Source organism: Podarcis erhardii, assembly GCF_964252035.2.
Source record: "Podarcis erhardii genome assembly, chromosome: 9".
NCBI lineage: Eukaryota > Metazoa > Chordata > Lepidosauria > Squamata > Lacertidae > Podarcis > Podarcis erhardii.
The window spans coordinates 10825744-10850341 of NC_138512.1; the positions used below are offsets into that span (position 1 = coordinate 10825744).

General features: G+C 42.2%; 1 protein-coding gene across 13 annotated transcripts in view; it reads right to left on the reverse strand.

Moving 5' to 3' along the window:
• Positions 1 to 24598, reverse strand: part of KCNIP4 (potassium voltage-gated channel interacting protein 4) — a 405833-nt gene that overhangs the window by 48347 nt on the left and 332888 nt on the right. For 10 of the 13 annotated variants that reach the window (XM_081876482.1, XM_081876479.1, XM_081876481.1 and 7 more), the window contains one exon: positions 3770 to 3894. In XM_081876482.1, the coding sequence (XP_081732608.1) occupies positions 3770 to 3894 (125 nt within the window). Of the gene's footprint in view, positions 1 to 3769; positions 3895 to 9627; positions 9967 to 14925; positions 15032 to 24598 lie in introns of those variants that run through there. The other 3 variants (XM_081876473.1, XM_081876478.1, XM_081876485.1) reach the window with 3 other exon arrangements.

Consider the following 24598-nt stretch of genomic DNA (forward strand, 5'->3'; position numbering starts at 1 on the left):
GCTGTGTCATCATTTTATATGAAGATGGAATGGAAATACTCAACGGAGACTGGAGGAGCAGTCCAAAAAGAACCGAAGGGAGATGAACAGTCTTTCCCAAAGCAATGCTGGACATTGTCATCATTGTGTGTGTCCGTAGTGGAGCATTTCCCCTTCTTTATGTTTCCCGCTTTGGGTTTTTAAAAACATTTCCTTCTTATTGGAATCAATGACTAGCACAATTTGTCCTCTTTCCAGGCATGTGTCAGGGGAATGGAAGGTCTGGGGATTCTGCAGATTCACAGAGTCTCCTGGCACATCCTTGACATGCCCCTAGAATGACTTCATTTTATCTCATCTTACTTCAGAGCTCCTATCCTTGTAGAGGGAGATCTGATGATTCCTACAATTCCTAGGATGCCCTCTAAGAGACTTAAGTATTGCCACCTTCAGGACAATGTAAGTTAGTATTAAGAAGATTTAACAATATTCAAACCCTTCCTTATATCTTAATACCTAGCTCTGGGGAACTCAAAACTTGATTTTGGGACATTTTGCTTGGCCAATTAAAGTTGTCCTAATATGGATTTCTGACATTTTCTTGTAGGTCAACATGGCTGCCTGTGCTTTTTTCCAGCGAAACATTAGTTCTCACCAAGTTATTTTCATTATCAACATTCTGCCCCGGGTAAGGCTAGCTATTATAAAATAGGTCAAAACGGCAAGTCTCCCACCCCACTCACACATGAAAACAAAGTTCACCACAGCCAATCACAAACAAGCAACCTAGGCCAACCCCAATTTCTCTCACCACCAAAGGAACACAAGCGAATAGCAAAGAGAACCCACACAAGCGACGCTGACACAAAACCCCACACATATATTAAGCAAAATAGAAACATTGTCTCCCGACCCCACCCCCACTCGTCTTCCACCTCTTCCCCCCCTTTTCTTCCTAATGCAACCCTAATGTCTCAACAAATGAAACTGACCTATGGAAAATGTAAAACCAAGAAAATGTTAATAAAATTATTTTATTAAAAAAAGGGGGGGAGGGCAAGCCTATGTGCACCCATCAGCCAACTGCAGAATTTCCTAAATTGAGACAGGGAAACTCTAAAGCTGTCATGTCTAACTTTTGAATTTCCTCTGGGATTGCCACTTACGCTTTGAAATTGGATGTGTGAGGACATGTGTGTGTGCCACTAGCATGAAACTTTTCTGCTGAAAAGTACACCTCTAAGCACTATTCCAGCTTGGAAACATGCATGCCAGACTCAGGAAGATGCTAAATGGAACCATTCTCTCCTGATGCACTTCAGCTTGCACGTGCTGTATTATTATTATTATTATTATTATTATTATTATTATTATTATTATTATGTCGTCCATCTGGCTGGGTTGCCCATCCATTATGGGTGGCTCCCAACAAAAACAGTAAAAGCACAATACATCACACACTAAAAACTTCCCTGAACAAGGTTGCCCATTTTATATTCCAATTAAAAATGTGGTAACATTTTGAACACACCCAGGACACTTATGGACAAAAACAGGTGCGTACAGTAGAACCTCAGTTGTCAAATGTAATCCATTCCGGAAGACTGTTCGACTTCCAAAACGTTCGACAACCGAGGCGCAAGGGGCAGTCGGAGAACTGAATTGAAAAAACTGAGAAACGCGCCTCAGAAGCCGTTCAACTTCCGGGGCATATTCGGAAATGGAAGCAATTACTTCCGGGTTTTCGGCATTCGGGTTCTGAAACGTTTGGCTTGCAAGACGCTCGAAAACTGAGGTTCTACTGTAGCTTTCATTCTGCAAACCATAGATATTTACAGTGTTGAAAGGATAAGGCAATGTGCTCTAGAAGTGACTATGCTACTGAGAAGAGAAATGAAAGGTTTAATTTGTTGGAAGGGCCCTAACTATTTAACATGTACTTGGGGAAGAGAAGTGTGTGGAAATATAAAAGCTGCTTCAAAAAAGAAAAACTTGCACGGAAATTATCAATGGCCCAAAGAGAAAGATAGGCAGCATGCCGAGAGCGGCTGCTTGATAGTCTGGGCAATTTACTGTGAAGTGCCACTTGTACAAGGCATACCACAGCGCCATTGGCTTGAAAGGTTAATGACTGCGGCAATCACAGTTTCATTTTGCAGCAAATGGAGATGACAGGAAAGCCAGCTACAAAATGGCGCTCCCCTACTGTGATGGCAGTTTGGCAATGATTCATCAGCAATGGTACTGAAGACTGGGAAGCAGAACATCGCTGGAGGCAGCCTCAAAAGCCTGTGGTGTTGAAGACCCTATTAAATCTATTTTTCAATTACAATATAAAAACTATTTAAAAAAAAAAATTCTCCAGATTACTCAAGCTTTGGCATTACTCAACTCTAGTACAGCTCCTCTCAGTAGCTATTTACTTATCAGGCAATTTGGAGCTCTTCAATTCCTTTTCATTATTTCTGCTTCTTTGTACATTAGTTCCTGCCGTGTAAATTTTAAATTATTACCCTATGCAAATCACACACTTATTACAACACATCCATAGCTCGTCCACTATGTATACCTCCAACCCAGATTTCAAAATATGCACTGTTTCCTCAGTTGGCGATAGCCAGAAATGGCTGTGGATAGGCTCAGATAAAAGGTAAAGGTACCCCTGCCCGTACGGGCCAGTCGTGTCCGACTCTAGGGTTGTGCGCCCATCTCACTTAAGAGGCCGGGGGCCAGCGCTGTCCGAAGACACTTCCGGGTCACGTGGCCAGCGTGACAAGCTGCATCTGGCGAGCCAGCGCAGCGCACGGAAACGCCGTTTACCTTCCCGCTAGTAAGCGGTCCCTATTTATCTCCTTGCACCCGGGGGTGCTTTCGAATTGCTAGGTTGGCAGTCACTGGGACCGAGCAACGGGAGTGCACCCCGCCGCGGGGATTTGAACCGCCGACCTGACGATCGGCAAGTCCTAGGCGCTGAGGCTTTACCCACAGTGCCACCCGCGTCCCTAGGCTCAGATAGCTTGGCGCTATTTGATCCTTGGCCGCGTCATACCCCGTGCCAGCCAATCGGCGGACATGGGGGGCGTGGCCTCACCTACTTAGGTCTGGCGCGGCCGAGGACCTCCCTCTTTCCCACGCCACAGCTGATCTGGTTTTCCCTACCCTCCCACCCTTTAGGCTAGGTTCTCTGACGTTGCTATGAACCTCAGTTGGTTGCCGTCAAGGGGCCTGGTAGGAATTTTTCCATCTGGCAGATTGGCTCCAGCCATTTGGTTTTTGCCTACCTTGTAGCAAACCGTCACAACTCCACGGTATGGGCGGTAGGCATTGGTGGGGGTACAGTCTATTGTTATGCAGATGAAGGGGGAGAGGGAGCGCCATCACCTTCTCCCAAATAAAGGGTAGTCCGGTAAAGGATTCCGGGGGTGTGGCCCTGTCCTAAGCCTATGGAGGTGTAGGCCCATGGCACGCCCCCACGCAGCGACCCCAGGGGAGGTCCTAGTTGACGTGCCTCAGCAGGACTCCTCCCACTGGTGGTTAACCCTCACCGGCCAGGCTAGTTAGTTGTAGGACCAATGCCTAAGCCAATACCGCTCAATTCCTGTAATCAATAAAGTTGTGGCCTAATTTGACCCATTAACTCGAATTCTTGTGTCCTGTGTCTTTATTTCTATGGGGGGGGGGAGAGGCAGGAACTCGCCACGCAACATGGCTGACCTGTGTACTCAAGTAGCAGCAAGTTCACATCAGGAGATGGGTGAAGCCTTCTGCAGGGTCAACCAGGACCACTTACGTTTTTGAACCCTCTGTACAGAATCTGAAGCTCCTTCTTTGTGAATCTGCTCTGTGCTTCCAGCAGTTCGAGGGTTTCGGGTCGATGCCGGACAGTGGCCATTTCCATTTCATCTTCTACGCTGTCTGTGAGACCAAACAGAAGGAGAAGTCAGAAGAAAACAACCCATTACTTGGGAATTGATCTCCAGTGCATAAAAGATGTGGAAAATGAGGCAGAGGGGGTCTGAGAGTTGACAAAGAATATCTTTATGAGCTTGCTTTTGGTAAACGTGCCACTCACTTAACAGTAAGTGGAGCCCTTTGTTTATCTGGAACAGTTATAAAACCTGAAGCGTATGTAACCTGAAGCGTATGTAACCCGAGGTACCACTGTATCTGTCTGTCTGTTGGTGTCACATCTTGAACTGCTCAACTTATTTAGACCAATGGAGCTACTTTGTACTTGTATCTGTATATATCTGTACAGTGGTTACATACGCTTCAGGTTACATACGCTTCAGGTTACAGACTCTGCTAACCAAGAAATAGTACCTAAGGTTAAGAACTTTGCTTCAGGATGAGAACAGAAATCGTGCTCTGGCGGTGTGGCAGCAGCAGGAGGCCCCATTAGCTAATGTGGTGCTTCAGGTTAAGAACAGTTTCAGGTTAAGAACGGACCTCCGGAACGAATTAAGTACTTAACCCGAGGTACCACTGTATCTGCAAAAGCCTGCAAGCTGTATATATTTACAGCCAGAATTGCTGAGCCTTATCACCTGCTGAGCCTTATCACCTGAGATTCCTGCCAAAATTGCATTCTACTACTGGAAAGAATTAGTTATAGCTACCCAATGTTGATTTTTGTTTTTATTGCCTGACCATGTGCTTTTGGACACTTCATGAGCAGGAATTTTTTTTTTTTTTTTAAAAAAGCAAAACACCAAGGTGTGCAGACAGCTATCTGTGCACATGCCCTGTCAATACTTAATAGGCATAACAGAATCAACTAATTAGAAGGCAGGGACAAACACGGAAGGGAATAAACAGTAAAGACTCCTCCCATACCAATTCAAGTATGTGTGAGTGTGGAATACTCCAGTCTAATTAGAATGTGGGGGGTGGGGGAGAGAAGCTAAATAATGTCCAAATGTAGACAAGCTCCAAACGAAGGCTTGTCCCATCAGAAGAAATCAGAAGACTGACAGCAATGTTTTTCAAAATCTCAAAATTGCAGCTTTAAAAAGTTGCAGCTCTGGTTGACCATCCCTCTCTCCTTCCTTCCTTCCTTCCTTCCTTCCTTTCTTTCTTTCTTTCTTTCTTTCTTTCTTTCTTTCTTTCTTTCTTTCTTTCTCAGTAATTAACTTCCCCCTCCACCTTTTCCCAAAAACCCACAATAAAATAGAATATTTTACTTCAAGGATGCCACTGAAGTTTTGTTTGAAGTGAAGAGTTCTGCCATCACAAAAAGTTTGAGATGCACTGATTTAAAGTTTCTTTCCTTTTTTCTTTTAAAAAAAGAACATCTGGATTTTAACTCATTTACATTTGTGTTTTATTGCAAATATATGCTGCAACAGGTTCTTGAGACAGTACTAGTGAAATTAGGGGTAGATTTATTCTGCTTTATTAGTTGTTCTGCAAATGCTACCACATTACTGATGTCTGGAGGGACTACAGTGCATATATACCATATTTTTCGCTCTATAAGATGCACCAGACCACAAGACGCACCTAGTTTTTGGAGGAGGAAAACAAGAAAAAAAATATTTTGAATCTCAGAAGCCAGAACAGCAAGAGGGATCGCTGCGCAGTGAAAGCAGCGATCCCTCTTGCTGTTCTGGCTTCTGGGATAGCTGCGCAGCCTGCATTTGCTCCATAAGACACACACACATTTCCCCTTAATTTTTAGGAGGGAAAAAGTGAGTCTTATAGAGCAAAAAATACGGTATATATATATATCCAGAACATTTGAAGTTTGAAAAGTTATGGGATTTAAGCAGGAAGTTAAGGATGTGCTGGTTAGAAATGAAGCAGTATAACCACTATAAAACTTTTTCAGCTACAATTAATATTGTAAGTGGGATTGTGTATAACCACCCTGAAAGAACCAGCAGGACAAATAATCATCAATGTGTAATAAAAAACTTCTGGTAGGACCCTTGTCCATTGTACCCAATGTGTAAGTAAGGTTACCAGAAAAGAAATCCTAGAGTCTAATGTTTACTAGACTCACTGGGATATATTTGTGAGTAAACCTGAATGGGATTTGGCTATAAATTATCTAAAATCCTAGGCCTGGTTCAACATGTTTATCCCTTGATGACTGCAACGTCGAGCAATGTGCGACCACAAACCAAACATTCATATCACCTCACATCACTGCGTGTGTGAATCAGCCATAGTTATAAACCTCAGAGTTGAATGAAGAGCAAGATCATTTACAGAGCCATTTTGAAATAAGAAAAGTCTCGTCGGAAAGCTTAAAACCCCAAGGATGAAAAAGGCAAAGGAGGTAGGATGACAGGATCAAGTGCAGTCGCTGCGTATGCAGTCCTAACAATTGGCATTTCACATCGTTTTATTCTGCATATGGAAAAGCTGAAACATCAGAGCAAGGATCACTTCAGATGATAGAGCTGATCAGACTTTCACTGCTATTGCTGAACAACCATAATGAACCGACTCTGGTCTGAAAAGCAAACAAACCACAATGTGGCAGAATTCAGCTATGCAGAATTCCATTATCTGGGTCACTGGGTTGTAGCTGTCATACTCAGAATTTAATGCCCATTGAATTTAATGAACATTATTTACACAGGTCCCTTAATTTCAATGGGTCTACTCTGAGCAACACTTAGTTGGATACAGCCCTCGGTATCAAAACATCAAAAAGATGGTGGTCTAAGGAGGCAATGGGACGTTTACTAGAGCTTTCCAGCTAATCTCAATTAACAGGAACAGATGGCAATGATGATATTTAGTGCCTATTGAACACTACAAGAATCATTAAAAGCACTAGGAATAACACACAACTAGTTGTTCCTCATCCTCTTGGAACAGTCAATGTAGATCAGGCACCCCCAAACTTGTCCCTCCAGATGTTTTGGGACTACAACTCCCATCATCCCTAGCTAACAGGACCAGTGGTCAGGGATGGTGGGAATTGTAGTCCCAAAACATCTGGAGGGCCAAGTTTGGGGGTGCCTGGTGTAGCTAAAACAAAATGGCAGTGGACCATTTATAGCTTGAGTCAATGGGACTTAGTCTCAAGTATGCATAAAACTGAGAATTTAATGACAGAGCATTCCATGGAAGTAGGAATAATTTTGAGAATCTGTATGCTCTGGAAACAGAGAATCATAGAATCGTAGTATTGGAAGGGTCTCTACGGGTCATCTAGTCCAGGCTTCCTCAAACTCGGCCCTCCATATGTTTTTTGGCCTACAACTCCCATGATCCCTAGCTAGCAGGACCAGTGGTCAGGGATGATGGGAATTGTAGTCTCAAAACATCTGGAGGGCCAAGTTTGAGGAAGCCTGATCTAGTCTAATCCCCTGCCAATGCAGGAATCTCAACTAAAGCATCCAAGGCAGATGGCCATAAATCTTCTGCTTCAAAACCTCCAAGAAAGGAGAGTCCACCACCTTCCGAGGGAGTCTGTTCCACTATTAAACACTTCATACGACCAGAAAGCTCTTCCTGATGTTTAGTCAGAATCTCCTTTTTTGAAACTTGAATCCATTGGTTTGAGTCCTACCCACCGGAGGAAGAGAAAACCTCCTTAAATATGCTCCAAATCAGTGCTATCATTCTAGAAAAAAGAGGTGCTGGAGCTCACCCTTGTTCTCTTAGAATAGCAATGATGACCATCTAAGAGGTGTTGGAGCTAAGATCCCATGTGCTCCAGCTGAAAAAAAGCCCTGCTCAGTATACTTTTTCAGCATTACCTTACAATGCAGTTGCATGGGTCTTCCTTTCCCACACCCCTATCCTGGCTTGCTTTTGTCATGTAAAGCTGGTGCAGAGGGCTTCAGGTACAGTAGGTGTTACCCTATTTTTCACTCCATAAGGCGCATCTGACCATAAGGCGCACCTACTTTTTTTGGGGGGGGGGGATTCAAGGAAAAAAACCACCATATTTTTTGCTCTATAAGACTCACTTCCCCCGTCCCCCCTAAAAAGTAAGGGGAAATGTGTGTGTGTCTTACGGAGCGAATGCAGGTTGTGCAACTATCACAGAAGCCAGAACAGCAAGAGGGATTGCTGCTTTCACTGCGCAGCGATCCCTCTTGCTGTTCTGGCTTCTGAGATTCAGAATTTTTGTTTGTTTGTTTTTCTCCTCCAAAAACTAGGTGCGTCTTGTGGTCTGGTGCGTCTTATAGAGCGAAAAATACAGTATGCGGCTCTTGGGGGCTTTTGCTGCAGGTGGGGGAAGTGAGAGAGCCTCGCTCTGTCCCTTCCCCTACCTCCCGCAAAAGCCAGGGATAGCCACACGAAGCCTCCCCAGGGCAGCGGGATGGAGGCTTCCCACTGCCCTGTGGAGGCTTCGTGGGCTACCCCAGAGCTGCTCAGGAGCTTGTGGGGCTGGCGGTGGGGGAAGCGTGGCTTTCCCCCACCCCCAGCCCCAAAGAGCAGGTCGGGGCTGGTAGGGGAAGCCCGGGTCCCCCCCCCCAGCCCCACATTCACTCCATAAGATGCACAGACATTTCCCCTTAGATTTTAAGAGGGGAAAAGTGTGTCTTATGGAGCGAAAAATACGGCATTTCCTCTCTGAAAATTGCCTCTCCTCCAAAGAAGTAAAAAAGAAAACCCAGGCAAATCTCCCTTTTATCCGTTGGGATGAAACACAGAGGGGGGGGGTGTACGCACAGTTTTGAAAAGACAAATTGCTAGGAAAGAAAGGGTTAAACAAATTCTCTCCACCCCCCCATTGCTTTACATAATAAGAAAGTAAGTGGGGGGATTTATCACATGAAATTCCTCCCTGAGTAAGCCATAAGTTAAGAACCTGGCACATTTATCAGACAGGAGGGTGCTGTGTGCCTTAAACCCTGTTTTGCCTGCTTAACCTGACACCTGAATCTTCCACTCCCCTAATCCATAGCTGTCAATTTTTCTCTTTTTTTAAGGGTAATTCCCTTATTCCGAATAGGATTCCTTGCAAGAAAAGGGAAAAGTTGACAGCTATGCCCTAATCCATGACTATCACTTATACCAGGGGTCAGCAAACTTTTTCAGCAGGGGGCCGGTCCACTGTCCCTCAGACCTTGTGGGGGGCCAGACTATATTTTGAAAAAGAATGAATGAATTCCTATGCCCCACAAATAACCCAGAGAGGCATTTTAAATAAAAGCACACATTCTACTCATGTAAAAAGATTCCCGGACTGTCTGCGGGCCAGATTTAGAAGGCAAATGGGCCGGATCCGACCCCGGGGCCTTAGTTTGCCTACCCATGACTTATACTGCTGCCCATTCAGCTAATGCCTACCTTTTTTCAAGGTTAGACCCTTCTGCATCCTGTAATGTATTTGAGCTCCCAGCTAAATATCAAAAACATTTGCTTAATGCTTTTCCATTGAGGAATTCATCCTTGCATAGCTCAGAAATGAATGTACCCCAGAAGTCCTTACATCACAATTGTTGCATCTATTTTTATTTTCTTATTGTGTGTCTCTCCCCCCCCCCCATACCAGCAATATATTTAAGCGGAAATGAAAAAGCATAATTCACAGGATGTAATTTTTTAAAAAAGAACCCAGGGACAAAAACATCAATAAATCTGCTACCTTTTGTTTTCAGGTAATGGCTGATTCCTCTATAGAAATGTAATCTGAGCCAACATAGCAGCGTAACAAAAACAAGGATAATGACTTACTTGGTATCATGTGGAACAGCAAGCCAGCATTTCAGCAGACTTTTTGTCCAGTTTCATGAAACCTATTCCCAATTAAAGCAACTCAATTATATCAAATCAACACTTTAGGCCCTCGTCCAACTGAATTCCCGTGACAGTAACAGATGATATTCATAACTAACACATTGCCCTGGTTTTAATGGGGCATGGCTTTGTTGTCCTAACGAAATGGTGAAGCTCTTTCAGGTGGGAAGCCACTTGGTGAAATTCTCCTCCATTCCATGAAGGCTGCTGCTAAAATTAGGCTAACAAGAGCACCAGGTGTGCGGGGTTGAGTTCCATTGCAATCACAGGTGGGGGAGGGAAGTTTAACCTTTCTTGTCCCAGCTGTGGTCCCAATGTAGAGTGTGTGCGTAAATGCACAATTTAAGGGAGTCGGCAGGAAGACCCCTGCCATACTTTCCAATGACACATTTAGCATCAGTTTGGCACTAACTTCTAGAGCATTAATGTCACATTTACTAAAACGCCAATGACTCTGCTATGCTGTGGCACACGAAATTTAAAACGCCACTCTGAAGCTGTGGCAGCAGCCGACAGCAACATCTCTCCAAAGGGCACTTATCTGTCTGTACAATTATCCACCTTTTATACTCGTTTCCACTTTTCTCTGAAAGTTTAATTGACCCCAATCTGCAGCAACTGCAGAAGCCTGGAACTTCTGTTTCTCCCCGCTACTTAAGCATTGACAAATGAGGCTGTGTTTTGCAAGTGGCTTCCTCCAGGTCTAGCCCACTGGTCTCATGAACATTTACGGAGCTCCTTCGTTTCCACTGTGCAATTAAGCTTCAGTCCTAATCAAATAAGGGACGTGGGTGGCACAGAGCCTAGGACTTGCCAATCTGAAGGTCGGCGGTTCGAATCCCCACAACGGGGTGAGCTCCCGTTGCTCAGTCCCTGCTCCTGCCAATCTAGCAGTTTTAAAGCACATCAAAGTGCAAGTAGATAAATAGGTACCGCTCTGGTGGGAAGGTAAACGACGTTTTCGTGCACTGCTCTGGTTTGCCAGAAGCGGCTTAGTCATGCTGGCCACATGACCCGGAAGCTGTACGCTGGCTCCCTCGGCCAATAAAGTGAGATGAACGCTGCAACCCCAGAGTGGGTCACAACTGGACCTAATGGTCAGGGGTCCCTTTACCTTTACCTTTACCTAATCAAGTATATATACGTGCAAGGAAGTCCCGCCACACAGGTCAGTGGAGCTTATTTCCAAGTTTGAAGGACCACAATCAAGTGCTGAGTTAAGACAAGCTGAGGCCCAATGATTTCAGTGACTGAGAGCTAATCTGCATATAATGCACAAACACATAGTAAAAAATGCTCCCGGGCTGTACCATTTCAGATTGCAAGTGGGGGAATCACTTGTCTGAATGTTGCCTCATATTTAAAAATCCCCACATAGAGTTGGCATGTCAGATAGAAGGTTCCAGCTTAGCCATCTTTCCCATGCGCTAGCTTCTTGAGTACCAGGAGGTTGTTTCATAGGACAGCACTTTTACCTGTCACCCCTGGTATATAGCACAACATGGTGCGCACCAGGAGCAGGTTCACTAAATGATGTATATACACTGGCTCTTATTCTCTGAGGCCAAACTACACATTACACTTAATGTGTAGCCTGCAGCTAAGTATGGGTTTATGTCTTACTCAAAAGAAAGTGCAGAGGACATGATCTAGTTTGGGCCAGCAATGTGTGGGGATGGGAGGTTTCATACTTGCCTCCCCAGCTGAGCCCTCTCCCACCCCACCAAAAAGAGAAACTTATCTTTCTCTCTGTGTTTTTTTTTTTCCAAAAAGGCCCTATTTTAAAAAAAGTTTCATTGGGGCATTAAAACTTCTCTCCACATGAACTGTGATACCAATTCAGATTCTGCCCCATAACTTTTAAGTAAGAAAAGATCACATACAAAGTGCCATCTGGATATTAGATGTAATTCATGCAGAGAATCTAAGGTGTTAGGACTGGAGTGCAAGTCATTTGTGGGCTGCAAATTTCAGTAAATACATTAATATGCATCTCTAAATTTAAATAATTATTATGCACAGCACAGTGAATATTAAGATGTTCTAAATTAAAAATTAAAGGCTTTGTAGAATATGCACAATTCAACTATTTCTCATTTGCATTTGAAAATTAAATCTCCCTTTTCTGATTACAAAGGAAGGAGCAAGCACCGCTGTTCAGTATTCAAGAGGCTCACAAACTCCAGTTTTCAAGTCATGATAAACAGCCTGTGAAAATTTGCTAGAACCTGCCATGCAAGCTCAATGTCACAGGTAATCCATTTTTTAAACAGATAAGTTTATGCTCCACTAATTTGTAACTTAAAAATTTGTTCCAGAAAGAACTGATTAAGTGGGTTTCCAATTTGCAGGCAACTAAATGGCAATTTGGTCACTGCAAATTCTTTTCCTCAGAAGAAGAGAGTTCTAAATGCTACTATGCAAATTTAAATTGCTGTCATTCTTTCAAGGTCCTAAAGTTTGGAGAAGCAGGATCAGTCTGTTTATAATATATAGCCTTCCAATAGCATCATAAAATATAAACATTGTATACTAGGATCTTTCTCCCAGAACAGTTTAAGAACTAACTCCCTGAGAAAATGGGAGAAGACTAAAACTGGGTAATGGGCACCTCCATTACTATGAAGCAGATCCACACCATACTGTAGCCTTCTTAGACTTTACCGACTGGTGGGGTCTGCATTGCTCCCGGGAGGGAGAAAGGAAGTCAAATGACACCGAGGTTGATTCAGAGAAAGAGTTTATTCTGCTCTCCGGATAGCAAAAGGCACTTGCGCGGTCAGTTCACAGCAAGTCCAAAGAAATGAGAGATTCCATGCAGTATATATATCCTCCAGGCACCCTCTCCCCCCTTCCCCAGGAATTCAGCCACGTAAGCTTCTACACGTACGTTGACATCACAGATGCTCCTGCTCCTGTACTCTTAACCATAAAACCATAAAAGGGTGTTCCTGTTCCTGTACTCTTGACCATAAAAGAGTGTTCCTGTATTATTGACCATAAAAGGGTATTCCTGTTCCTGTATTCCTTGGGGTAAGAAGGTCACCAACTCTAAGAGTACTCCTGGCACCGTTCCTGGTGGGCTGAAAAGGTCTGTGCATCATTGTGGTCAGGATGTAAGGTAAGACCCAGATGTGTCATCCCTGCTCCACTTTGGAACTGGCAAGGCCATTCATTAGGCGTCACGGACTGATAAAGGAGAGAGCTTTGTTTATACAGCTGTGTTCTTGTTATACATTTGCTCAAGTGCTCAAGTTAATGGTTTTTAGCTAATGCACCCTTGGAGAAGGAAAAATGAGGATTTTGGGGCCCGTTTCAGACTGACTGCACAGTCAGATTTTAGAATGGGAAACCTATTCCTTAAATACATTTGAAGCACAGGCTGCCCCTTTGTTTCCAAGCACAATTTATGGTGCTGGTTCTAAGCTTTTTATGGCTCAGGACCAAGGTACTTGTGGGACTTTCTCCTCCAATATGAATCTGCCCATTAAGGTCCACTGATGCAGCCCTCTTGCACATGCCATTACTTTCTGATGCACACCTGGTGACAATGCACAAGAGGCAGGGCTGGTCCACGATGTTTTGCTGCTTGAGGCAAAACAGAAAATGGTGCCCCCACTTGCCACCCTTCTGCTTCGAGGTACAAGATCTACTACAGAAGCCACAAACAGAAAATTCATTCAAATTGTGTCCAAAAGGAAAATGTTATGCACGAGAGTTACGCACGAGAGTTAGACAGGGTGACAGCGTTTGTCCCGTTTCGCTTAGTAAATGAATAAATGCTTAAGTTAAGAAAGAACTTAGCGTATGAAGTTGAATGTATGTACACACACCAAAATCTTGAGGAAAAATTTCCTGAAGAAAGAAATTAAATATTGTAGCTTAAGCCAAGAAGGAATGTAACATATGGACTTGCATGTTTATAAATATATCAAAACCGTGAGAGAGAATTTACTGAAGAAGCTTGAGACTCTTCATGGGCGAAACAAACTTATCTTCATTGATATCTAACCCTTGAGCGCAACATCGCCGACACTTCATTTGATCAAACTTACCTTTTTTGATATCTACAGGAGCCTGGCTAAAGGAACTTTAAAGACTGAATTTTCCTTTTGGACACAATTTGAATGAGTTTTCTGTTTGTGGCTTCTGTAGTAGATCTTGTACCTTGTTCTCTCAATTTTTGGATTATTAATATAAGATTTACAATGTAGAATGGTTTGGTAGTGGCTACTTGAGGTACAGATCTGTCAACTCTCCCAGTTTCCCCAGCCTGCCACCTGAGGCAACTGCCTCATGGGCCCTGAAAAGAGGCATTTAAAAAATTTATGGCGGCTCCCCAATAACTCTTTACAGTGGTACCTTGATTCTCAAACTTAATCCGTTCCAGAAGTCCGTTCCAAACCCAAAGTGTTCCAAAACCAAGGCGCGCTTTCCCGTAGAAAGTAATGCAAAATGGATCAATCCGTCCCAGACTTTTACAAACAACCCCTAAAACAGCAATTCAGCATGGATTTTACTATCTAATGAGACCACTGATCCATAAAATGAAATCAATAAACAATGTACTGCAGTCACACAATCAGTCAACCAGTAGCTGAACTGGGTTCCACACAGTCACAAAAACAAACAAAAAAGTCGCAAAAACAAAAACGTAAAATAAATAGCAAAAACAGACAGACCTCAGCGTAACACTCAAAATGGAGCATGTTTGGCTTCTGGAAAAGGTTAGCAAACCAGAACACTTAATTCTGGGTTTGCAGCTTTTGGGTTCCAAGTTGTTCGAGTATCAAGGCGTTTGAGAACGAAGGTACCACTGTACTTCCATCCTGCTAGGAGCTAAACACTTTTTATTTACTGCTGCAATTGTAGGGAGGTTTGGTAGCAGTGTGGTCAAGATGACTTTAGCCACTACTGTATTATGGTTCTCCTCATCAGAGGAAACCTGTTAAGTTTTCAAGCCTTCCTCCAAACACAGTTCATAACCTACTTCTCCAACCATCTGCCAGCTTCATGAAAGTCATTGAGACCCGTTACTGCAGAATCCATCAAGTTAATTCAGTCTTGGAAATGGTATCTTCTCAAACACTCCAAGGTTGTAAAACAGATAACCAGCAGAAGGTTTAAATCAAGAGGTTGTTGTTGATTTAAATAAAGTTAGTAAAATTGTTTTTAAAATAAACCTGGCGATGCATGCAAATCTAACCATGAAATGGGAAAAGGGGAAAAAAAAACTTGCTTTGAATATCAGGAGATGTTGTTTTGGCAGTTGAACAAGGCAAGAGCTTCATAAGTCGCTCTTTAATGCTGTGTTTGGTACTGCTCTGGGTGTACAGGAAACCTAGAAGATACACGATCAGGGCTGTTAAAATCTCTTTAAAATAAACTTACATGCTGTACATCAAACATTTGCATATTGAGGGAGGTAGCACAGGGAGCAAGCAGGCAAACATTCCCAGTCGAGAAACACGGAGGACAACAAAATATCCACCTCTTTGCATTTATACCATGCCCCAGAGGCTTTTGTACAAATTATCTCTTTTTATAAGTGGATCATCGCAGCACAATAAATAAGGAAATGCAAATACTGTTATTAACTCATCTCTGCAGAGAGCCAGATGTCTGGGTGTTTTTTTTTTAAAAAGATTAAGTGACAAAATATTGACAGACACATCTGTAATTGCTTTAATTGCATTGTGATTCAAATATAAAACACTTTGTTGTCCCCCATGATGTTTTAAGCTCTACTGCTGAGTTCGCATCAAACTTTAGCACTTGTCATTCACACAGGAACTGTGATAACCAGCTGGTACTTTTGCCTTTCCTTGATATGAACCTACTCTGGAGTTTTTTTCTGTATCATTGCAGAATTCTTGTTGGAGTTTTCATGTGCAGGCTAAGTCTTAATTGATCAGTTCAGTTGCTATAAAGATAACATGACCATGACTGGAACATGGGAGATTACTACCATGAAGAATGAGAAGGAAGTGAGAACTGTTACTATAATTTTATGGGGCAAGGCAGGCTGCCAGAGTTTGCCACGGGTTTCCAACTGCTATGACACATGCCTACAAGGTGCTTGTGAATGCACATATATCTAAAGTGACCTTCCTTGCTGCTGTCATGCTCCTGGCCCCTCCTACTGCTTCTGAAAAAAACTTTCCGGTGCAGTTAATAGGAGGCTTTTTACAAATCCTAATTGTGGCATGCAGGGCTTTTTTTTCCAGCCAGAACTCACCAGACCTCAGTTCTGCACACCCTCCAACATTTCTCTGATGAAAATAGGGATGCCCTATTCCAGGGGTCAGCAAACTTTTTCAGCAGGGGGCCGGTCCACTGTCCCTCAGATCTTGTGGTGGGCCGGACTATATTTTTTTGGGGGGGGGGTAGGGAAATGAACGAATTCCTATGCCCCACAAATAACCCAGAGATGCATTTTAAACAAAAGGACAGATTCTACTCATGTAAAAACACCAGGCAGGCCCCACAAATAACCTAGAGATGCATTTTAAACAAAAGGGCACATTCTAATGTAAAAACACGGTGATTCCCGGACCGTCTGCGGGCCAGATTGAGAAGGCAGCCGGCCCCCAGACCTTAGTTTGCCTACCCATGCCCTATTCCATAATGATAATTTTACTATTTATACACCACACATCTTACTGGGTTACCCCAGCCACTCTGGGCAGCTTTCAACATATATAAAAGCATATAAAATATAAAACATTTAAAAAATAAATAAAAATCTCTATACAGGATTGCCTTCAGATAGCTTGGGGGTCAGATAACTCCATACCCTCCAACATTTTTCCAGGGACATCCTAAGGAAAAGTGGGACATTCCAGGATCAAATCAGAAACCGTGATGGCTTCTCTAAATCATTTGAAGATGACTCACTAATGTTCTTTGCATAATGATGAGAAACCGAAAGAAAGTGATGGCAAGGGTGGGACAGTAAGTTAGGTTTTTGTTTTTGTTTTATTTAATATTTTAAAAAGTTTGCTTGATACTCCGTTGTGTTGTTGGCCCTGAATGGGGTGGGGGGCAGGTGATACTGACTAATGTCACATTGTGTCACAAGTTTGTATATTTTTTCATATATTAAGGTAGAGGTAAAGGGACCCCTGACCACTGGGTCCAGTTGTGGCTGACTCTGGGGTTTCGGCACTCATCTCGCTTTATTGGCCGAGGGAGCCGGTGTACAGCTTCCAGGTCATGTGGCCAGCATGACTAAGCCGCTTCTGGCGAACCAGAGCAGCACACAGAAATGCCGTTTACCTTCCCACCAGAGGATTTATCTACTTGCACTTTGATGTGCTTTTGAACTGCTAGGTGGGTAGGAGCAGGGACTGAGCAACGGGAGCTCACCCCGTCGCGGGGATTCAAACCGCCGACCTTCTGATCAGCAAGTCCTAGGCTCTGTGGTTTAACCCCCAGCGCCACCCGCGTCCCTTTCTCATATCTTAGTTTACTTTAATCATTGTAGTAATGTGTTCTCGCCTCTTTTTTTCCTTACATCCAACTTACACCCCCCTCCTCTGGTCTGGCCTTGATAGTTTCCCCTCAGGCCAATATATTTAAGCAACATTGTTTTGGCAGGTGAATAACCCTTTAAATTGATAGGATTTCCAGTTCCCCTCCCCACAATGATAGTAGGAAACAGGATGAGAAATGCAGCAATAAATGTTAATAGCTATTGTCATCGCCTCAATTAAACAGAGTTCAAGGGAATGCACATTTCAGCAGCACACAGAAATGGGTTGCACAATTATAACAGCCTGGTTCGATAAGTTGTCATTCAGTTAGTTGTTTTTTCACAGCTGAAGAATGTTGTACCATTAAATATTGCCAGCACTCACGTGAAACCTGATTGGCTCACAAGCTTGTGAACAGGTTGCAGCTGGAGTAGAAGCTCGATTATTGCAAAAATTGTCACCATCCTTAGCACTAAGAAGAGATTGTAGCAGCTGCTGTTGCAGAAGCTATTACATAAGAAAATCAAAGGTTTCCTTTGATCACACATTGACAAAACTTCATTTGGGGAAAGACAGCATAAAACAGAACCCCTAAAACTAGCCTTTTGGCCAGTTATGTTTCCAAAATCCATAATTACCTTTTCTCAGAATACAAATCTGTCTTGCCTGTAAAACTCTGCTGTATCCGGAACCAAACACCATTTAACCTTACAATCCTTTTATAGCTAGTAGAGGAAAGAAAGGATATTTGCAATGTCACAGTATGGAGTATGTTTTACTAGATATTGCTAAGCAAGAGAAGGTGAGTGGTGATTTTGGTGGCAGCCATGCATTCTCATGAATTGCCTTGTGCTAGCAGAAGCAAAACACCAGAAAACAGAGAAACGTTGAGAGTTGAAGGCGGAACAAATATAAAAAGCAAAAGGAACACATTTATCTTGTGAGAACAGTGAGTCAATCCAAAATCTCAGATATTCTATTTTCATGCCTCCAGTTTAGAATAATAGTGTAAACTGGTGGTCGTTTTTCATATTTTATGTTGTTTCTATCAAATAACCAAAGACACTGTTTCATTCAACAGTGCAGGAGAAAAGGATGATGTAACATGAATTATGAGACCAATGAGTAATCAAAGTAGTAGTGGTTAGTTCTTTTATTTCAGGGCAAAACACATCTCTCGGTTGCGCACACAACTGTCTTTTTTCCTTCTGCACCCTTTGCCCTCTTCCATTTCATCGTTTCCATTTGTTTGCTCGGTAAAAGCATTTGAACAGACATCATGCTCCATAATTTACAGTCCCTTTCTCCTTCTATGCCACTGCTTTGAATTATGGCATCTTAGACCACATCTGCAAAAGAATACTGGACCCAGTAGAAAACTAATGTTCCTTTGCAATCATTGTGTCTCCTGTGAATTGGATAAGCATTATAAAATAGCTACTGATGATTGAAGCAGTGAGGGAAAGAAAGCTATTTTTGATATGAACATTTTTGTGCATGAAAATTGGTCAATACTTCACATATTTCCAGCAAGTTTCAAGTCTGAATTCTCTAGTTTGTAGAAGGTTACCTCTTTCTTCTACAGCCTTATGAAATCTGGGGTGCTTTAAGGCTGCCCCTCTTTTCAGCTGCGAAGTAATTGTTGGTGAAAATAATAATTTCATAAAACTATGTCATTTTGATGATTCCATTTGTTTTGAACCCATGGCCTACCTAAATTGAAAAAGCCTGTGCCTGCCTACCTTTTATTGTACAGAGCTAGCTGCTTTTACTTTGCACAGTGAATGTACATTCCAGAAAACTGAAAAGAAAACGTTTTCTCCCTAGCAGAGAGCGCGTGTTACAGTGGGGGATACAAGCCACCCCATTGTTGCTGGGCGGATTTGTGGAGGGACCCAGGCAGTGTATTGGTTAATCGGGTCGCTGGGGAGAACTGCTTGTTGCCAATTTTGAAGGAGGGGTCAGAGGTTTTAAATACTGGTCGCCCAACTTTGAGCGTTCTCTTGGCTGCTTGCACCGGATCACCCGCCCACCCTCCCTGAAAAGGGGGGTGTTCGTTGTCCTCTGACCTTGCTATGCCTGTCATGGGGTCGCCTGCTTTTGGGGCAGGGGCCTGGTAGGAATTTGTCCATTTGGCTGATTGGCTGGTGCCATTTGGTTTTGCCTACTACGTAGCAAATCGTCACAACTTGTAAGGTTGGCGGTTAGGCATTGGTTCAAATTGGTTGGTGGAGGGGTAAGTGCCTAGCCCTCCAATGATGGTGCGGAAAGGGAATTCCATTAAAGGAATCCAGGGGCTTGCCATCCCTTTCGTCCTAGTCCCTGGCATCAGATTTGGGCCGTGCAAGCCACCAGGAGCATGAGGGTGAGAAGTGAGGGACTGAGGCCCAGCCTCATTTTCTCCCCAAAATTTGTTTCCCTGATTGGCTGCCGCTGGAATCCGGAAGCCAGTTCTGTCCCTGAGCAAGGACAGATAGTCGGAACCAATGCCTAAGCAACCACTCACTTGGGTGTATTTAAATAAAGTTGTGGCCAAAATCGTGCCAAAAACCCAAACCAAAATTGATGTGTGAAGTGTGAGTTATTGGGGGGTGGCTTGGGGATCTCGACACGCAATAGACTGTTAGACTCTATGGTGACCATTGTATGCATGAAAAGAGAATCGGCTATGCATGGCAATTGAGATAAATATTGGATATTATTGGGAGACATTTAATGAAAAGGAAAATTAGTCAAAGTCTTAATAAAGAAAGACACTGTAAAATTGTTGTATGTGATCACATAGTTACATGATGAGCTAAAAGATTTGCTTCAGGAAGATGACTTTGGATTGCAACAATTAAGACTGCTGTGATTCTTTGGTGAATAGAAATGGCATGTGTCATCTGGAAGAGTATAAAAACATTGCTTTGGATGTGGTTTCCTGTAGCCTCCTCCTTATTTTTGAGGCTGCCCCTATGCACATTTATATTTCAATAAAGTCCTGTCTTTTTCACTCGGATGCTACTTCTTTTTATTTTGCATTTCTGTGAGGGTAACCGCTAGTCTAGGAACAATGAGCATAGCCAATATTTATGTTGCAGGGTCAGGGTTTATGTTGTGGGGGCAGAACCAAGCCATCTGTGATGGAATTGGTCATTTAGTTAAGTATTTTTTATTTATTTACTTGATGGGGGGGGGCAGCTGTTATATGACAAACATGCCCATAATCAAATGAATTGTCATTCAGTTATCAGATCAAGGATAGGTAGTAATACGCAAATATGTCAGTTTTGATTTCTCTCACTTTTTCATCTTCTTCAACCTTAAATTCACTTCTCTACATTTCTACATCAGCTTGCAGATATATTTTTTAACAGAAGTCCTCATGAAAATCCATCACCATTTTTTGTGATTTTCTCCTACTGTACATATTTTTACAGAAACAATTCCCCCTAATATAGTGGGTTGTTGTAGGTGTTAATGTTAATTAATGTTCACTTTTAGCTACTTAACCCTGAATTTTGTGCACACTACTTGGCTGGAGAACTGCATTGCAAAATTCAGATAAGCACAAATTTCGAAGGATAACTGTTTCAGTTCACATAGTTTTGGGAAATGGGAAATGTGTAAGTAATTTTTATCTTGTGAATGCCTACAGAAAGAATGTAGTTGGTCAAGGGAGTCATGGACTCAAAAAAGGTTGAAAACCTCTGATCAAGAAATAAGAAAAGACAACTGGAAATTATTTATGTATGCAACAACAGCGGCAATAATTCTGCTAGCACAAGCTTGGAAGGGAGAGGAAACCCCAAACGAAAGAACAATGGCAAGAGAAACTCATGGAATATGCAGAATTAGCAAAATTAACAGATAAATTACATGAAAGGGACAACAAAGACTTTAAAAGAGAATGGGAACCATTTACAATATATATGAAGAGACAACATGAAGAGTTGGACTCATTGGCAGGGTTTGAGTAAACATTCACAAATGTATACAATAATAAAAAATAAATGTAAATGTATTAGGAATTAATTGGGGAAATAATACGCAGGATGAATAAATTGAAAGTAAAAGAAAGTGGAAGTATGAGGGAAGTCCAGGAGAGGGGAGCAGGAAAAAATGGAAAATTGTTAGAGAGATATTTCATAAAGGATGTATATATTGAAAAACCAATAAAAACTAGAAAAGGGGGGGACCTCTGATGTATAGGATTTAACCACCAGTCTAATTCACCCAAACAAAAAGGTAGAGTCAGTTCTTCTGTAGTTCTTCCTCCTCTGCCCACATCAAGAGTTTACTTGGGGAAAAGAACTCAGCTGCCTTAAGCAGATCCTTGGAAACTGAACAGTACTAATTCTCAAAGAAGCTACCTCCTTTGGCTTAATTTCACCAAAGCAGCATTTGCCAAGGAATGGATCACACCAGAATTAACAGCACTCAGGTAGAGAGAGGAAGTCCAACTGTCCAGTTCCCATACCACATCATTTTAAATCCTCCCCAATTGCTCTGGTGTGGCACTATGTCAAGAACATTGAGGAAGGATATGTTTTTGTTGTTGTTGTTAAATATATGAACTACCTTACACCAAAGTCTCCTGGAGACTGACTCTGCATATATTTTGTGGCCCACACTGAGAATTCCAATCTGATACAGTGGTACCTCTAGTTATGGACTCAATCCATTCCTGTGTGCCTTTCACACACCAAAAAGTCCGTAACTAAAGCGACGCTTCTGCACATGCGTGCGGTGCAATAGAACGCTTCTATGCATGCACGCGCAGCGAAACCTGGAAATATACACATACGGGTTTCCCATGTTCGTAAGCAGAAAAGACACAACATGAACCTAACGCAACACGAGGTATGACTGTAATGTTTTGAAACTTAAAATTTATGAAATAATAAATCTCTTTGTATTCACTTTGAAACATAAACAAACAAACAAACAAACAAACAAACAAACACCTGTATCCTGAAACCTTCATATTATGAGCAAAATAATTGAATGCCTATCCTGTTGCATCTCAATTAAGCCCCAAATATCCATTTTCTTCTGTCTTGGAATGTCTTTTTTTTTATATAAAAAAACTATTTTATTAGAAGTACCTGTTATCATCTCACCACAACAAAAGTTAAATGTATTCGTGGTGTTATCATAACTCTGGAAATTGCTTTTTAATGTCAGCATTGTTCAAAAGCATCCCAAGAAAGCATTTAATCTGTTTTACTTGGGTGCTCGTGAATGGTATTGCACAAGCTTGAAAATATTAATTGACAACAATAACAAAAAGTGTTAAATCATCGTATACAGTAAGCCACAGGAAAATTTGATTTAACCATTGTATTCAAGAACTGGGAAACAGCTCTCATCTTATGAAGTTTGTATTAGCTGGTGTGACCATTTGTGTGTGGATGCATGTGTATAAGCCAAATACAACAGTAATTCAAAACAGCTGTGGTCTAAACCACAGAGCCTAGGGCTTACCAATCAGAAGGTCAGGAGTTTGAATCCCCGCAACGGGGTGAGTTCCCGTTGCTCGGTCCCAGCTTCTGCCAACCTAGCAGTTCGAAAGCACTTCAAACTGCAAGTAGATAAATAGGTACCACTCTGGCGGGAAGGTAAACAGCGTTTCCGTGCGCTGCTCTGGTTTCGCCAGAAGCGGCTTAGTCTTTGGCCACATCACCCGAAAAAACTGTCTGCGGACAAATGTCGACTATCTCGGCCAGTAAAGCGAGTTGAGCACCGCAACCCCAGAGTTGTCCATGACTGGACTTAACTGTCCCCTACATTTTTTTTTTTTTTTTTAAGGGTGGGAAAACGCATTTGTGTGGTGGCCCAACTGACAATAATGAAATTAAGAAAAAGTCAGTGTTTTTTTGTTTTGGTAGAATGCTGTCCATTTTCTAAATTGTAGAACATTAGCATAAAAAAATGAGGTTGTTTTTCAGTACAGTGGTACCTCGGGTTAAGTACTTAATTCGTTCCGGAGGTCTGATCTTAACCTGAAACTGTTCTTAACCTGAAGCACCACTTTAGCTAATGGGGCCTCCTGCTGCAGCCGCACCACCAGAACACGATTTCTGTTCTCATCCTGAAGCAAAGTTATTAACCTGAAGCATTATTTCTGGGTTAGCGGAGTCTGTAACCTGAAGTGTATGTAACCCGAGGTACCACTGTATTATAAACCCATATATGAAAACTTGCAGTTTAATCATTGTATAACCTATTCTGTAAGTGTTTCAACCTGCCTTTCAAGGAGGGGGTAGGAATCAAAACTGTATTACCAGATACAGTTGGAAGGGACCCTAAAGGCCATCCAATCTAACCCCTTCTTAACTAAAACATCCATGAGAGATGGCCCCCCAACCTCTGCTTAAAAACCTCCAAGGAGTCCACAACTCCCAAGGGAGACCATTACACTGTCAAACAGCTCTTACTGTCAGAAAGTTTTTCCATATGTTTAGTTGGAATCTCCTTTTTTGTAACTTGTAACTGAGTACCAATAGGTGTGGCTCTGTGTGTTCAGATGTTCTCAGCAGCTAAGAATGAACTAGCTGTCTACAAGTCTGGACAAATAAAAAAGGTTTTAAACTCTCTTTATTGAGAGCATACTATAAATGGAGAATACCTCTCTAGTCACCAGCACCTGCCTCAAATATCCATCTGAATATTGAAAACAATTGGTATATGAACATTAGTAACGATTCTGTGAAATCTGTTTTCAGCCCAATATGATTCAAAAAATATAATGCAACCTTTATAAATTGCTTTCGAAGTTTAGAGTGTTCTGAACATTTCATATGTCTACTCTTACTGTTCCTTAAAACAGTCCTAATCATGCAACTTTCATAGAGTTCCACTCCTATAATTCACCCAAGTGAGGAAAAAATGGTGCCAATCATTATTCTGAAATAACAAATAAGCCTACTTGTTTTAATATCAGCAAGATTGTTAGCTGCTTCACTGAGCTGAATTAATAAATTCCGTGGATAAAGAAACCCACATTCTCTAATTAGAAAACGAGAGCCTGTTTGATTTGGAATGCTGTCCTGAGATACTGCTACCATCCATCACGGTCAGTATGTAATTATTACAAATTATTTTAGAATTCAAAGAACGTCAAAATTGATTTCTGCATTAAAGATCTCATGGGCAGAGTGCAAATGCATCCACGCGAAAAAATTCTGAAGTGCTAAATCCAGCTTGTGTAAAATCAACATCTCTGTACAGATTTATTTATTTACTTATTTGTGTATTGGGCCATTTACGAAGAGCCTTATGTCTCTTACTTTCTCCCCAATTTCTCATTATCGTGGTAGAATAAGATCTGGGAGTTGGATCCACCACTGACAACCACCCAAATAATACATCTGTGAAGGGGAACCACTGGTCCTGGGATCAGGAAAGATTACGAGAAGTTATTACGACAACAATAAACCAGGTTGATT